The following is a 16,737-nucleotide window of genomic DNA, read 5'->3' as shown; positions in this document are numbered from 1 at the left end:
ACTGCATTGTTGCCCCCATAGACTGCAATGCATTTCTGGATGGATCTTCTGGAAGATCTGCTCAGAAATGCATTGCCATCTATGGGGACAGCAATGTAGTCTGTGCGGTCCTAGTGCCGCCGACTTGATCTCCAGCAGAAATTCGGCCCAGAAATTCCACTGTGTGAACCTAGTCTTACTCTTCATCATTGGAGCTTTGCAGCTTCACATATTTTTCAATGGGATTATGCTGTTTTCAATGGGATTATGCTGCACCATTTAGCGCCCGCCGCAATAATGATTGAACCCAGAATGAAATTACTTGATCATTCTTTTGGCCAAATCCGCTCTAAAATGCACTGCCATCTATTGAGTCCTATCGACAGCTTGTTTTGCCCAAAACAGCTCCAGGTGGAATCTCCACTGGTGTAAAAAATGAAAAATGATGGGCATCTTTTGCAGATTATGAATAAAAAGGTGTGCATAAAATACATTGGTAAATGTTCCAATTTGTTAACTTCCCCATACAGTTTATTTTGTTGTGGCTTTGGAAGCAGGTTCAATCTGCATTCTATATCAGTTAGGAACCCTAGTGGTAAAGGCAGGAAAGGGATTAAAGGGGTACTCCGCTGCTCAGCGTTTGGCACAAATGCTGGAGCCGGCGTCGGGAGCTCGTGGCGTCATAGCCTGCCCCCTCAATGCAAGTCTATGGGAGGGGGCGTGACAGCGGTCACACCCCCTCCCATAGACTTGCATTGAGGAGGTGGGACTTGACGTCATGAGGGGGCGGGGCTATGATGCCGTCTCCAGCGTTCAAAACATTTTGTTACAAACGCTGAGCAGCGGAGTACCCCTTTAACAGGGTTATCCAGGATTGGAAAAACAGAGCTGATTTCTTCCAAAAACAGCACCACAGCTGTCCTCAGGTTGAGTGTGGCATTGCAGTTCAGTTCCATTGAAGTGAAAGGAGCCAAGTTGGAATACTACACACAACCTGAGCACAGGTGTGGTGCTGTTTTTGGAAGCAATAAGCTCTCGTTTTCTATTCCTGGAAGCCCCTCTAATGTAAGGAGGATAGCCTAGGACAGATTAGGAGTTGATGTATGGATCCTTGTCGGTGTTGGGCAGTCAAATGTTTTTAGTGAAAAGCAGCAGTTATTCTTCTCCCCAGTCTTCAGGATCGTTCAGGTTGAATTCAGCTTTCTGTTTCCTCCGTGCACTGAATACAGAGATGGACGCAGGAGAGGGACAGAGAGGACTGTACAGCTGACCACACAGCACACAGTTCTCTTCATGACCAGGCATACGGTGTCCATTTTAGGACATCGTCAGTCGTCAGCCGTACCTCCGTCCTTCGTCAGGCCAAACAGCGTCCCGCCTCCTCCCTCGGACCAATCTCCGTCAGGCGTCAGCAGCAACTCCCTCCTTTGTCATCCCAAAGTCTCTCATCCAAAACTCTGTCATCCTAAAGTCTCTCATCCAAAACTCTGTCATCCCTCAGACGAAAAACCTTCCTGCCATGTAGCAGAGCCGAGTCAGTGTCGGCTCTCTGCTATACGGGTTCTGCTGTACATGCTGTTCAATGTCTTCTCTGCTATACAGTGCTGGGCAGCGTCGGCTCTGCTATGCGTCTGAGGGAGAACCGTCTGAGGCATGATGGCGTTTTGGATGAGGGACTTTCGGATGAGGGAGTTGTGGCTGAAGGATGACAGCGATTGGTGTGAGGGAGGAGGCGGGACGCCGTTTCGCCTGACAGAGGACGGAGTTGCGGCTGACGGCGATTGGTCCGAGGGAGGAGGTGGGATGCAGTTTCACCTGACGGAGGACAGAGGTATGGCTGACGATGTCCTAAAATGGACACTGTACAGGCAGAACAATTCAGCATTGCTCTACCAGATCATTGGGGAATTACTTAGGGAGTCTGCCTGGAAAGGGATAGCTTCAGAGCGCCCTGACTATATTGCTGTCCAGCTCAGGGTAGACAGTGGTGCAGGCTGGTGCCTCCTGACATTTCGGGCAGTCTAGCAGCTTTTACTGCGGTTGTTATGCCCTAGGTATCATGCTGCCATCAGTAATTTTAGGGCTCCTTACATAGAAGCAATCTGGTTGCTATGGGCAACTTTTATGCATAGGTTTTAATGAATCTCCCCCTCAATGACCAAAAGTATGTAGACACCATCACAATATGACCTCGCTGGATGTGAAATCCATCTGTAGACTGTGCATGTGCGTCTCTGGGCAAAGATCCTGTAGTTTGAATGAGCCCTTACAGCCTTTGTATACTGAGAGGAAATTGTGAGTGCAATCTGCTTGCAGCAGTTTCCTATTCTTTTCAATGGGATTCTGCTGCTCTGTGCACACGGAAGTTCCTTAGCAGAATTTCAGATGAGGATTTGCATTCACCAGCAGAAGTCCATTTGTTTAATGGGACTTTGAATCTCACTGCTTATTGCGCTGCAAACTCCATGCAAAATAAGCAGCCATTTGGCGCCATTTTGAACTGTATCCGCTGAGGAATTGTGTGTGTAAGGGCTACAGTCCACTGAATAGACCTGGTATGGGTACAACACCACACACATCTGCGGTGTGCTGGCATAGGTTTAGGTGTGAACATGCCCTTACACTGTATGCCTTTCATACAGTGGTCTGTGAACTGAAGAAATCTGACTGAAATAAATGGTGGCACCTGATATATCTAGGGAACATATCCTCCCCTGGAAACAGTGATTGTAATAGGGAGACTGTACCTCAGGCTGCGCTTATAAAGGGTTAATCCCATTAATAATGATATAAAAGGAGCAGTAATAGGCCAGTGTCCTCTGTGGGTGACATCCAGCACACGGTAACTACAGATAGGGCGGTCAGTGACAGCCCCGCTTCCTGGAGACCGGCCCGGTTACTAGGGGCGCAGAACACAACACACAGCAGCAGCCGGGAAGAGAGTCACAGCCGCCGCCGCCGTCTCCTGTCCGCCTGCTCCATCCGCTCCGGGAAAATGAGCCGAGAGGTTCTGGCCGAGCTGCACTGGGCCGAGGGCTTTGCCATCCCCGTGGCCAATGACGAGAATAAAATGCTGGAGGAGGAGGTGAGGGCGGACGGTGCAGGTATCCCCTGCTGCTGGACATATGAATAGCAACGGGTGGTTCGTCTCATTGCCATGCTGACAGTTGTAGTTCACCAGCAGTAAGCTATGCGTATGCTAATGAATGACAGTGCATTAGGCAACAACGACGCTGTAGTCAAGTGTATAGAACCTGTATGTATGTATGAGGCGCCCCCTAGCTGTAGTGTAGAGAGGGCTGTGCTTCCTCCTATGAGGCGCCCCCTAGCTGTAGTGTAGAGAGGGCTGTGCTTCCTCCTATGAGGCGCCCCCTAGCTGTAGTGTAGAGAGGGCTGTGCTTCCTCCTATGAGGCGCCCCCTAGCTGTAGTGTAGAGAGGGCTGTGCTTCCTCCTATGAGGCGCCCCCTAGCTGTAGTGTAGCTAAGTCTGTGCTTCCTCCTATGAGGCGCAGGCTGCCTAGGCATGCTGGGAGTTGTAGTTTTGCAACAGCTGGAGGCGCTCTGGTTGGGAAACACTGCTCTACGGGATAGCTGAAAGTGGGGCTAACAGCGGACCAGTCATACAATGTTCACCAGGGTTGTTCTCGCTGGCTGCATTATTCCTAGGTCTAGTGGTCTTTTATGGTCAGAAGAGATATTCATTGACAACACTACAATAGTGAGAATGACTAAGGCACTGGTAGTAATAGAAGCAGAGCTAATAAATCAATCAAAGCAGTCGTATTAAGGCTGGGTCCACACTACGTTTTGTTCCATACGGGAGCGCATACGGCAGGGGGGAGCTAAAAGCTCGCGCTCCCGTATGTTACCGTATGCGCTCCCGTATGTAATTCATTTCAATGAGCCGACCGGAGGGAAACGTTCGGTCCGGTCGGCTCATTTTTGCGCCGTATGCGCTTTTCCAACCGGACCTAAAACCGTGGTTGACCACAGTTTTAGGTCCGGTTGTAAAAGCGCATACGGCGCAAAAATGAGCCGACCGGACTGAACGTTTCACTCCGGTCGGCTCATTGAAATGAATTACATACGGGAGCGCATACGGTAACATACGGGAGCGCGAGCTTTTAGCTCCCCCCTGCCGTATGCGCTCCCGTATGGAACAAAATGTAGTGTGGACCCAGCCTAAGCTGGGTTCACATCTTGTTTTCAATCAGTTTTTCTAAAGAAAACCGTATGGAAAAAAACGGATGGAACCGTATAGGAAAAAGTAAACCGTATGTGTTTCTAAACCGTATGCTGTTTTTAAAAGTACATACGGTTCCATCCGTTTTTATAAAAAAAAAAAAAAATCGCATCCGTTTTTGTCCATTTTTAATGGGAGGGGTGTTGCGATGCAAATGCGCATGTGCAAAGTAAAAACTGTATACAGTTTCCCTTATGGAACCGTATACAGGTGCGTTTCCTATTGACGTCCATGTTAAAAAAAAAAAAAACATGCGGTTGCAGTACGGTTTTTAGTATGGCAAAAAAAACGTATTGCAAGCAAACCGTACGCAACTGGATGCATCCGGGTGCATACGGTTTTCAATTATTAGTCTATGTATAAGGTTTTCAATACGGTTCCATACGTTTTCAATAATGAAAACTTATATGGGAAGCGTACTTGAAAAACGTGGTGTTTTTGCAATACTGTTCCTATATCAGGTTTTTGATAAAAAACGGATTCCTCAAAACCTGACTAAACTGAATCAAAACGTGTGTACAAATTTTAATACGTATACGGTTTGAAAAATAATGTCCGGTTGCATCGATTTTTATATTTATAAATTTTTTTAGGAAAAAAAAAGTGTACATTTTTAACGTTTCACTTGTTTGATTGAAATTCCAAGAAACAAACTGTGCAAAGTCAAAAACCGTATGGTGAAAACCAGATGGAACCGTACACACATACGGTTCTCTACAGTTCCCATTGACTCCCATGTTAAAAAAAAAACATATGTTTCAATACGGTTATTCACCCGGACCAAAAACCGTGGTAGGCTACGGTTTTGGGTACCGGAAAAAAAACCTGACAAAACCGTACAGGATACAAAACGGACACAACTTGATGCATCTTTTGGCATTTGGTTTTTAATGGCGAGTCATCGCATACGGTTTTCTTTTTTTTTCCCAAAGTATATGTTTATTGGAGTTTTCGAGTAAAGAAATACATAACAATACTCAATAGGATAACGTGGTACAATACAAACAGGGTGTAGAGAACCATAACGCTGTGCAAGACAGGCTGATCTTACCTGTGTGAGTCTCCAAATGACACCCGTAAGTGACATCTCATTACCCACACAGAAATGGCTGAAGGCAAGTGTCTGGGGTTAATGCAGTGAAAAATGCAGTGAAATATCTTAAGACCGTGGCTCCTGGAGTTAGCAGGTAGGGAAAATAGGAGAGCCAATGAGAGTGGCATCTGCATACATCCGCCAGGGTAACAGCGGCAAATCCTAACTAACTGACACCCATATGAATAAACTGATAAGTATGTAGGTTAACAGGACGGAAAGAGGGGAAGCAGAGAGAATAGGAGAGGGAAATAAAGGGTAACAAAGATAAGGTCTGTATAACAAAGACATAAATACCTCATGATGCAGAACGGGCTCTGGTTTCACCGGGCATTCTGAGCATGGCAGCATAGTTGGGGGGGGGGGGGGGGGGGGGAAGCATACGGTTTTCTATGCGGTTCCGTACTGTTTTCAAATTGAAAACGTATACGGGAACTGTATTGCAAAAACGGGGTGTGAATCCAGCTTTATAAGTAATAAGTCTATGTTCAGACGGTTGAATGTCCGCACAGCAAATTTCTGTGGAGTGCTGTCGGAAATGCTCAGTCTTATAGATGGAAAACCGCAGTCTCAAAGACCGCATTGCATTTCCATGCAGACTATTCTTTCTGCAAACACTGGAATCTGCCATGTTTCTGGTACGGAAATTCTTCCATGTGAAAAATGCAGCAGAATCCCATTGAAATCAATGGGGCGCTGCTGCTGCGGAATGTCCGTGCGGAATTCCATCGTGTGAACATAGCCTTATTACAGTGTTTCGTAACCAGGGTGCTTCCAGCTGTTGCAAAACTAAAACTCCCAGCATGCCCGGACAGCCATTGGAATAGCCTTTTTAATATCCCTAAACTGTATGCACAAACCGTAGTGTGAATGCACAGTAAGGCAGTGTTTCCCAACCAGGGTGCCTCCATCTCTTGCAAAACTACAACTCCCAGCATGCCCGGTTGCTGAAAGTTGTAGTTTTGCAACAGCTGGAGGCACCCTGGTTGAGAAACACTGCCTTATTATGTAAAGGATAGATACAGCATTCTCTTATTATAAAGTTGCTCAAATATGATTGCAATTTTTTTTTTTCTAGGTAGTGAAAAACTTGACACTGAATTTGCAGAATTTTTGTTTTTTTTGTTTGCAGTTCTTAAATACACATATGTTTCGGTCCTATCGGACCTTCTTCAGAAATCCATATTGCTGCTGAGGACAGTATGGCTCGATAGCTGGGCGTACTGTGGATGCAACCTATAATCTCTATGGTATCAGGACCCTTATTATGGACAGTTCTGCCTCACTGAGTTTTGCTTCTTGCTTAGTAACCAACTTGTGTCTTTCCCCATCCAACAGTTTCACTTGTTGTGTAACCTGTCGATTAATATGGATAACAGATTTATTTATATATATATATATATATATATATATATATATATATATATATATATAATTTGTTTTTTTAAATCAATTGGTGCCAGAAAGTTAAAGAGATTTGTAAATAACTTCTAGTTAAAAATCTTAATCCTTCCTGTACTTCTTAGCAGCTGTATGCTACAAGGGAAATTCTTTTCTTTTTGAATTTCTTTTTTGTGTTGTCCACAGTGCTCTCTGCTGACACCTGATGCCTGTATCAGGAACTGTCCAGAGCAAGAGAAAATCCCCATAGCAAACCTATGCTGCTCTGGACAGTTCCTGACACGGAAAAAGGTGTCAGCAGAGAGCACTGTGGACAAGACAAAAAAGAAATTCAAAAAGAAAAGAATTTCCTCTGTAGTATACAGCTGCTAATAAGTACTGGAAGGATTAAGATTTTTAAATAGAAGTTATTTACAAATCTGTTTAACTTTCTGACACCAGTTCATAAAAAAATAAAAAAAAAATAAAAAGGTTTTCCACTGGAGTACCCCTTTAAGATGTCCATACACACTAGATAAGTTTCAGCCAAACCCGCCGATTTTTATCGGTACCACCGACCATCTAATGGGGACCTCCTGACTTTCCCCCAACAGCATATGAGGGAGAGATGGGTCAGCCATGTTGGACCTGATTCATTTGTTTTTGGGGAGATAAATCCCTGCCAGGGGAGTCTGACCATGCATGTATATGGGGGGGATTGGGAGATGCAGCTATTCAGCTAACAACTATTATATATGCCTGGCCAGCTTCATTACTGGGGGAATCCGCACATGTATCTTGGGGAGTAGGGGTCCACTGTTTTGGTTAAAATACTGACAAACACCACATGCACACCCATCTAAAGAGGGCATCATTGCTGGCTCCTAGACATGGTTTCATTTCAAAAAGTTATCCCTATTCACAGGAGAGATGATACCTAGCGTATTAGGGGAGAATCTGCATGTGACCCCCAACAAATCTTGAAAATTCTGGGAAATTGAACGGAGCACATTGCGTGTATGCATCCACTGCGACATTCATTTTCTATGGGGCGCAGGGATTGTGAAAGGAAGATAGGAGTAATGGAATTCTTTATACCCACCTTACCTTTTAGTCCCAATCCGAATATTAGAAAGAGCAAAAAGAAAACTGTCCAACACACGCAGTGTAACAGGAATGTGGAATAATTTTTTGGTTTTATTATTTGCCCTGCAGTATTCCCAGCATTGTATCCCCCCCCTCCTCCTTTCTTCCTTTCTAGAGTAACAATAATGTTCTATTTCTTCTAGTTACAAAGAAAACAGAAGGAGAAGATGAAATTGACAAACATGATAAAAGAGATGGAAGATCGGATTCAAGCAATGGCTGACCACCTTAGAAATGTCAGACAAGAGCTGAACTACACACAGGTAATAGAGCATGTCATATTTAGCTTTTTACATAGGTATCCCCGTCTTCTAACGCTACAGAATATTGACATGATATAGAATGTGAGTATTTGGAATGGCGGGACAATCCATGCACGCCTGTGCTCCTGACCAATAACTGAACTGCAGAACAGCTTTATTTACCTAAAGTCACTTTATTGTATAAGCGTCATCCTTACTGTCTTTTGCTTCATTTATTTTTTATTTTTGTTTAACCTCTCTTTACTATATTTTACACATGTAATCAAATGTATTTGTATTTTATTATCATGAAACTAAGACAATTAACTGAAATTGCTCAAAAACTGCCTTCTGTGGGGGATGGTCCTTCTGTGGGGGATGGTCCTTCTGTGGGGGATGGCCATTTATGATCGGTTATGTATATAGATCCTCCAGCATCACTGCAGCATACTGTACATATTCTCTTACAAAAAAATCTAAAGGAACAGTTAACGCTTCTGAAGCAAATTGTGTCCTTTCTGTGTCTTAAACAGAATAACAGAATTTCTCAAAAACAGAACTGCTTTTGGTCCTACTATCTACTAACCTACCTAAACTTCATCTTTTAATGGGGTACTCCACTGGCCAGCATTCAGAACTAAATGCTGTTTTTGCGCTGTGGGGATCGGCCACACCCCCTCAATGTAATTCTATGGTAGAGGGCTTGGCGGCCATCACGCCCCCTCCCATAGACTTGCATTGAGGGTGTGTGGCCGTGATGTCACGGGAACGTGGCCAACCCTCACAGCGCAAAAACAGCGTTTGAAACATTTAGTTCCAAACTCTGGGCAGTGGAGTACCCCTTTTAAGGCCATATTTCATATGTCCTTTACTCCCTACATTAAATCTTTTGCACAATCCTTGTACCTGCACCTGTCTTGAGAATCCACCCACTAAACATTTAGATTAATGGGGTTTTTCGAGCAAACCTTTACATTACATGGTGTAGTGTTGTTTTGGGAATTAATACATACGGGAACAATCAAATAATACCCTTAAATCTCACTCTGAAGGCAGCAGAACACCAGCACTGCTAGTTAGTCAAGTCAGTGGACACTTATAGAAACCTGGGGGGGGTGTATTAATCCTCTATGGACTCTGATGGACTCTGGTCTTTTTTCAACCTTATGAACTATGTTACTATGTTACTCTACGCCTGAGTTCAGGAATATAAATGTTGCAAATTTGTGCTCAATCCCCCAATTTGTTCAAAAATTTGCAACTTTTTTCCATTTTTTGCCAGCCTGGCATAGATTTCCTAATGCATGGGATACCACTGAAATGGCAGGTTTATTAAGAGATGTTTGCCTCTTATCTGCTGCACAATTTTACTTAAGACTGTTTTTCTAGGTAATGGGGGCTGCAGAAGGAGGCACCTGTCAGTTTTTAAACTGAATGTTAAATCCCCACGGCCTCTGCCTGGTTATACCTAGGTTACCTTCTCTTAAAGAGTACCTGTCGTGCTCTTGATACATTTTTTTTTTTAATCTTCCCAGTTCACTGCCCTCATCATAATAAACCACCACCTGCCTTTATTTTTATTAGTTTTTAGTTTTCTACATTGATATTGTGTGGTGTATTCTGCTAAGGCTCCTTTCACACTATATGTTGCTCTGTTTTAAAGACCTGCTACAATGTCCCGTTAAGAAAACCCTTCAAAACGGCCATTAAAAAATCCCATTCAAGTCTAAGGGATTTTTTTTGATTATCCGTCATCACCCGTTATAGCCCGTTATGAATAACGGACATTATTTGTGAGGGAGAAAAATTAGTGCATGTAACTTTATTTTTTCTCCTGTCACAAATAACATCTGTTACTCATAATGGGCTATAACGGGTAATGACGGATAATCAAACAATCCCATAGACTTGAATGGGATTTTTTAATGGTTTTCTTAACGGGACATTGTAATGGGTCTTTAAAACGGAGCAATATATAGTGTGAAAGGAGCTTAAGTCTCAGTCAGCTCCATGGACTGGGAAGGGCGCGTTCCCTGGCAGGCATGACATAATCTGAAGCCCTGATGGGGAAAACTTCTGCCCTCTATCTGCTATGCTGCTCAGAATACACAGTCTAGAAGTTCTGTGTGATATGTGAGACCGCAAACCCCTCCCCTGCCCACCCCCCCCAGCTCTGAACTCTACAGTGTGCTCAGATCTACACAGCGGCTGCAAAAGGGAGCAGAAGTATTCAGAACAATATTTTGCACTATGCACTGAAGGCATCATGACTTTACAGCAGTGCACCCCAACCAGGGTGCCCCCAGCTGTTCCAAAACCACAACTCCCAGCCTTTGGCTGCCCAGGCTTGCAGGGATTTGTAGTCTTGTAACACCTGGAGACACACTGGTTGGGAAACTCTGCTGTACAGCCTAGGTCAGCTCAAAGGGAAAGTGAACTGAAATATTCAGCTCTATACACTGTGCTGAGGTCCCACCTGCATTTCCTGACTCTTGTGTCTTTCAGGCTGCTGTAGGAGACAATCTGCTAGCAGGCAGGGCCAGAAGGAGGACCCCTGATAGCCAAACTTTTAGGATCTATTCACACGTACAGTATTCTGCACAGATTTGATGCTGCAGATTTTAACGTAAACTCAATGACTGAACACAGCTTGAAATCCTGCGCATCAAATCTGTGTGTGTGAATAGACCCTAAGGGTTACAAATTTTCATTAAAAAGTTATTCAAATAGGCTAATATATTACATTTCATTGATGGTGGCAGGTACCATTTAATGGGATAATGTTAAAAACATTTATTAGTTAATGAGTGGCTACAAGGAGTCACGTCATGATAAATACATTCCTTTCTTGGGCAGTCATGTTAAATCACATTTTACCCATACGCAAGTGGTTTATGTCTGCAAACTGTGTTAAAAAAAACAAAAACATATACCAAGGCATGCTGACAGTAGACCCAATAAGATTAATGGACTGAATGAAGTCCCCTAGTGACTACCATTTTCCAAATGTATACATTTATTATGCGGGACTGAAAAGCTGTTCTTTTAAGTCATGCTTAATGAATGGACAGAACATTGTCACTAGCTGACTGTTTGGTCTATTTACCTCAGTGGGTCCTCTCTCAGTACATACAACTTTTCTGTTGAGGTATAGCCTACAGGAAAAATGTGATGTCTGTGTATCCTTACAAAAACATTACAGAAAATACAATTTTCTAAAGTTTTCCTTGAAACTAAATAACTACTGGAAATGTCTATCATAATCTTATAAATAACTTTTTCTGTCCTGCCGATACGGTAAGTCCTTATATTCTTATGTTTGCTGAGCACAGCAGTATTGTTTTGTTGAAGAAATGTAATGGTGAAGCCTTATGTGAGCAGTAAAGGCAGCTGTTTTGTGAGACGTGGAAAGCAGTGGTGCTTTGAGAAAACATTGACACAGAACGCTTCTTTTCTCTCTGTTGTGTGTTATTGCGGAATGTTTTGTATATGCCCAATAACACAGACAGGGGGCTTTAATGTAACTCTTCTTACAGTCTCTTTGTAGGGCTAGAGATAAAGAAGTTGAAAGTGAAGAACACTTTAAGACTCTCGCTGAAAGGGAAATTGGGCGTCTTAAGCAAGAAATACGTCGTCTTGAAAATGATCTGGTGTCCTTGAGAGAAAAGAAAAATAGTCAAGAAGTAAGGTTTATTTGTACATAAATTTTTTTTTCTCTGCACGCTTATGTATTCAAGGTAAATACATATGTAAAGAGTTTTTTCTTTAACACACAGTACAGACCAAATACAATGATTGTGTCTAGAGTGTAATGTAAAGGAAATTATTATAACAATAGAACATGATAGGCGTTTGAATTGAATGCATTCAGATTGTATAGCCTTCTATAACTGAATCCTCTTATATGAAGAAGAAACTGAAAAGTCCGCAAGAATTAATATCCTTCTTCTTCGTAAAATGTCTGTAGGCATGTTCACATGCACCAAATACAGTAACTCTCCTTTTATCCAGAATCTATTAATCTTAAATATGAGGTTTTGTATAGTACTTGACTTTGGGCAGTTATTTTTTCCATGGGGCACTGTACCAATAATTATATATAACTTCAAAGCAAAAAAGATGTGTTAATCCTGTGTGTCCATCGTGTGCACGGAGAGGAAGTGAGTGCTACGACCCCAACGACACAAATAGATGTTCCGAACCAGCACTGTGGTTCCAATAAAAACAGTTCTTTATTGAAGCATAAAATTAAAACAGCAAGTATGTCAGAGTGTGGAAATAGGGTTTATGCATTTTGAAGTTGCCCTATTCATGTACACACTTAACGGCTTAAAATATGGTATTTCCACTCACATTATCAGATGTGTGAAATGTTAAAAACTGAAACTATGAACCATTCTAAGGTGTATGCAGCATTAGTCCAAAGTACTGACACATGAAAGGGGTATTCCAGGCCAAATTTTTTTTTATATATCTACTGGCTCCGGAAAGTTAAACAGATTTGCAAATTACTTCTATTAAAAAATCTTAATCTTTCCAATAGTTATTAGCTTCTGAAGTTGAGTTGTTGTTTTCTGTCTAACTGCTCTCTGATGACTCACGTCCCGGGAGCTGTGCAGTTCCTATGGGGATATTCTCCCACCATGCACAGCTCCAGGGACGTGACATCATCATTGAGCAGTTAGACAGAAAACTTCAGAAGCTAATAACTATTGGAAGGATTAAGATTTTGTAATAGAAGTAATTTACAAATCTGTTTAACTTTCCGGAGCCAGTTGATATATGTCTAAAAAAAATAAATAAATAAATAAATAAAAAAAAAAGGTTTTGCCTGGAATACCCCTTTTAATCTTCAAAATGGCACAGCCAAAACTACATAATTACTAAATAATGTAAAACAATCACTCTCTCATCGTATCTGCGATATCCCCTTCATAGTCCAAAATAGTTTCTATGAAAATGTGAAATACCATATAATGCTAAAAGAATGTCTCACAACTTCTACCTATCCTAACACAGCTCAAATTTTTTTTTATACAATAGTTTTTGTTAATATTATTCAACAAATTTTACATATTCAACAGAAAAAAACAAAACTCCAAAAAGGCATTTTATTAAACCTTAAAGGGGTACTCCGCTGCTGAGCGTTTGGAACAAATTGTTCCGACCGCTGAAGCTGGCGACGGGAGCTTGTGAAGTCATAGCCCCGCCCCATCGATGGAAGTCTATGGGAGGGGGTGTGACGGTTGCACTGAGGGGGTGGGGCATGACGTCATGAGAGAGGCGGGGGTATAACGTCACGAGCTCCTGGCACCTACTCCAGTGTTCAGAACAGTTTGTTCCAAACTCTGAGCAGCAGAGTACCCCTTTAAGAAAGGCTGATAATCCAGAATGTTTTTTAATTCCTGTGAATATGGGATTAAAACAGTATATTAGACCCAAACGACTCTATTCCGTTTTACAGCAATAGTTATGGGGCTTAATTTCCAGAATATCAGCAGCAGAGATAGTGGTGCAGTCACAGTTCTGTTGCTTATTATCTTTGACAACCAGGAGACACTGTAGAATCGCTTTTTCAGAGTTTATACCTTCTTGTCTGTATATGCACAGCACTGTCATGTATCCAGTAGAGGAAGATACAAGACTGTCTCCCAACTCATCCAAGCTAACATGTCTTCATGACAGAACTCCTGGTTCTACCTAGACCCAAGACAGCTTTCATTGTGACAGTGTTTTCTCTCTTAAACTGGGCATGTATATTTTTGGTGTATAATTGAAAAATGCATGGATAAGCATTATGTTACATATTCACTTGTATTTAATGCGAAAAATGCACCATTATTGTAGTCTATTTTTTCAAAGTCAAAATGTGCAGTGTGAGTTTATCCTAAAATATCCTTAATTACCCCCAGCAACTTGTGTGTGAAATCCTCGCCCAATGCAGCTCCCCTACCTAGAACATTTATGTATAGAACAGACAGCAAAAACATATATCTACTTTCTATTTTAAGTTGTGCGCTATTAAAGGGGTACTTTATTTTTTTATTTTTTTTATTATTATTATTATTTTTTTAATCAACTGGTGCCAGAAATTTAAACAGATTTGTAAATGACTTCTATTAAAAAATCTTAATCCTTCCAGTACTACTTAGCTGCTGAATGCTACAGAGGAAATTCTTTACTTTTTGGAACACAGAGCTCTCTGCTGACATCACGGGCACAGTGCTCTCTGCTGGCATCTCTGTCCATTTTAGGAACTGTCCAGAGCAGCATATGTTTGCTATGGGGATTTTCTCCTACTCTGGACAGTTCTTAAAATGGACAGAGATGTCAACAGAGAGCACTGTGCTCGTGATGTCTGCAGAGAGCTCTGTGTTCCAAAAAGAAAATAATTTCCTCTGTAGGATTTTTTTAATAGAAGTAATTTACAAATCTGTTTAACTTAGTACCCTTTTAAAGCGTTAACTAAATAGATTTGGATTAACCTTTGTGATAAATAATCAAGGCTCAGTATTCACATATCTATTCTTTGTATCTAGAATAGCATATTCAAGGCTACACAAAAACTGGAGAACTTGAAATGTAAACTTAACTGGGACCAGCAAGCCCTAGAGGCTTGGCTTGAAGAATCTGCTCGTAAAGATGAAGATGCTGTGGCCATTCAGAAGTATGCACAAAAGGATGAAGGAAAAATTAAAGTAAGTAAATTTATCTGATTATAAACTTGCTAGCCCATACATTAGCCCATATGTATTCATAATGTAACTTATATTTCCTCCTATAGGAACTGTCACTGCAGATTGAAAGGCTGACTGTGGCCTCTAACCAGAAACGCAAACTTTTGGACAATGAGATGACGGAGACTATCACTACACAGGTATTTATTTGCACAAGAATCTCCCAATATCCCATGTATGATTTTGGTGTTCATAGACATACTGTATGCTACAATTATTGAACGAATTTAATGTTATTCATTGTTTCCCTACAATTCTATAAATAACTGCTTTCACTGTTCTGTTGATTTTTCCTTGGGAATACACAAGGCCTATGTCCACTTTACTGTCAGACCCAATATAACCAACATCTGAGCTACTACTCACTGTTACTAATACACCATTTTTTTGGTAGATATTTTCTGAATTACAGCTAGTGGGCCAAAATGTATTTTCTCTATCGGCTCCATTGGGGGACACAGACAGTGGGTGTATCTTGCTGTCTCTAGGAGGTGACACTATGGCAACAAAAACAGTTGGCTCCTCCCAGCAGGATATACCCGCCTTCAGGCTCTGAGCTACTCAGTTTAAGCTTAGTGTCTAAGGAGGTGGGACGTGGTCTGGGTTGCTCCAGACCAGGTCTTCAAATTTTTTTGTTTTCCTAGTTAGGGACGTGTAAGTTTTTTATTTCTTTTCTGTTTTCAGGTGGGGACTCAGGGACTGCGGTTCCCCGTTTCCCCATTGCGAGTGAGGGGGCACAGACATTGCGTATATTCGCTGCTAACCCCCCCCCTCGCCAACGGTCAGCGCTTGGGTGGTACCTCACGGGTCCGTGTCCCCCTATTTCTCTGCTCGCCTCGCTCGCGCATAGCAACCAGGCGTGATGCAGTTAACTAATGCTGACTGAAGACTTCACTGAAGACTCCAGAAGGTAAGTTCTTCTGACTGAGGTAAGTACTTCCCCTTTTTTTTTTCTCCACAGGTACGGACTCGCAGCAGCTGGAGACCCCCTGTTTTGGCCCACCCTTTAGTTTTTTTTTTGGGGGGGGGGGGGCTAACTTACATGGGCTACACTTTATTACAGGCTGCACTTTATTTTTGGGGGAGCAGTGGCACCTGAAGGGGCTTCATATAGGGGGCACTTCACGTGTGTGTTTGGGTGCACGTCCATAGCGCCTTATTCCGGCGCTTCACTTGTGTGCATGTGCGTGTTAACCTTGTCTCTCAGCGCCTTATCACGGCTGTCAGCCGCGACGTTGTTCTGGGCCGGGCGATTTTCAGCGCCGGCTTAGTTTCACTTTGCCGGCAGTGCCTTTTAAGTGGCTCACTGCCGCGGCGCTGCTATTAGCCAGCGCTTCTGCGCCGGCTTACTTCTTTTCACTGGCAGTCTCTGCTGGCGCTGGCCGCCCGCCCTATTCCCCCGAGCGCACAAACGAGCGGCAGGTTCGCTCGGGGCAAGGAGCGGGCGCCATGACAGTTCTTTAAGGCCGTCTATAGCTCCGCCCACGGGGCTGGGAGAGCTTAGAGGTGCGAAGCTGCCTCCAATCAGCGCCCTGGGCGAGAATTTCATTAGGAAAAGGGCATTTACTTAGTGCCTTGCTTCAGGCATGCCCCTCTCTTCCTATTGGCTGTCCTTTTTCTCTTTCTCTAACTGCACAGATAGAGTCTCGTCACTGCAGCTGACAGGGGACACAGACTAGGGAGAGAAAGTTCCTATCTCCTTTCTTTTCCCTCATTATGTCCGTACCCAGAGCTGTTCCTCCCTCTAAACAGAGACCTGGAACTTCAGTGGCTTACTATCTCTGTAAGCACTGTAATTCCAAAATGTCTGGCTCCGCTGAGCCCACTTGTCCTGCCTGCGCCACTGCTCCCCCAGACCCCCTGGTACCCCCGGATGCCCCTTCGGTCCCGGTGGATCCAGCCGCTCCCCCAGCCTGG

At 43.0% G+C, this 16,737-nt stretch overlaps 1 protein-coding gene across 4 annotated transcripts in view; it reads left to right on the top strand.

Annotated features, from left to right (window-relative positions):
* The window catches only part of CCDC39 (coiled-coil domain containing 39), a 127,973-nt gene that overhangs the window by 42,280 nt on the left and 68,956 nt on the right, over positions 1-16,737 (top strand). For 2 of the 4 annotated variants that reach the window (XM_056565279.1, XM_056565278.1), the window contains exons 2-5: positions 7,985-8,104; positions 11,620-11,766; positions 14,623-14,781; positions 14,868-14,960. In XM_056565279.1, coding sequence (XP_056421254.1) covers positions 8,009-8,104; positions 11,620-11,766; positions 14,623-14,781; positions 14,868-14,960 — 495 coding nt within the window. In that variant the 5' untranslated portion in view covers positions 7,985-8,008. Of the gene's footprint in view, positions 1-2,689; positions 3,065-7,984; positions 8,105-11,619; positions 11,767-14,622; positions 14,782-14,867; positions 14,961-16,737 lie in introns of those variants that run through there. The other 2 variants (XM_056565277.1, XM_056565276.1) reach the window with 2 other exon arrangements.

The sequence above is a fragment of the Hyla sarda genome, chromosome 3 (genome assembly GCF_029499605.1).
Source record: "Hyla sarda isolate aHylSar1 chromosome 3, aHylSar1.hap1, whole genome shotgun sequence".
NCBI classification, from domain to species: Eukaryota; Metazoa; Chordata; class Amphibia; order Anura; family Hylidae; genus Hyla; species Hyla sarda.
Note: the sequence above shows the minus strand (reverse complement) of the source record. Positions and strands in the feature narration are given on the sequence as shown.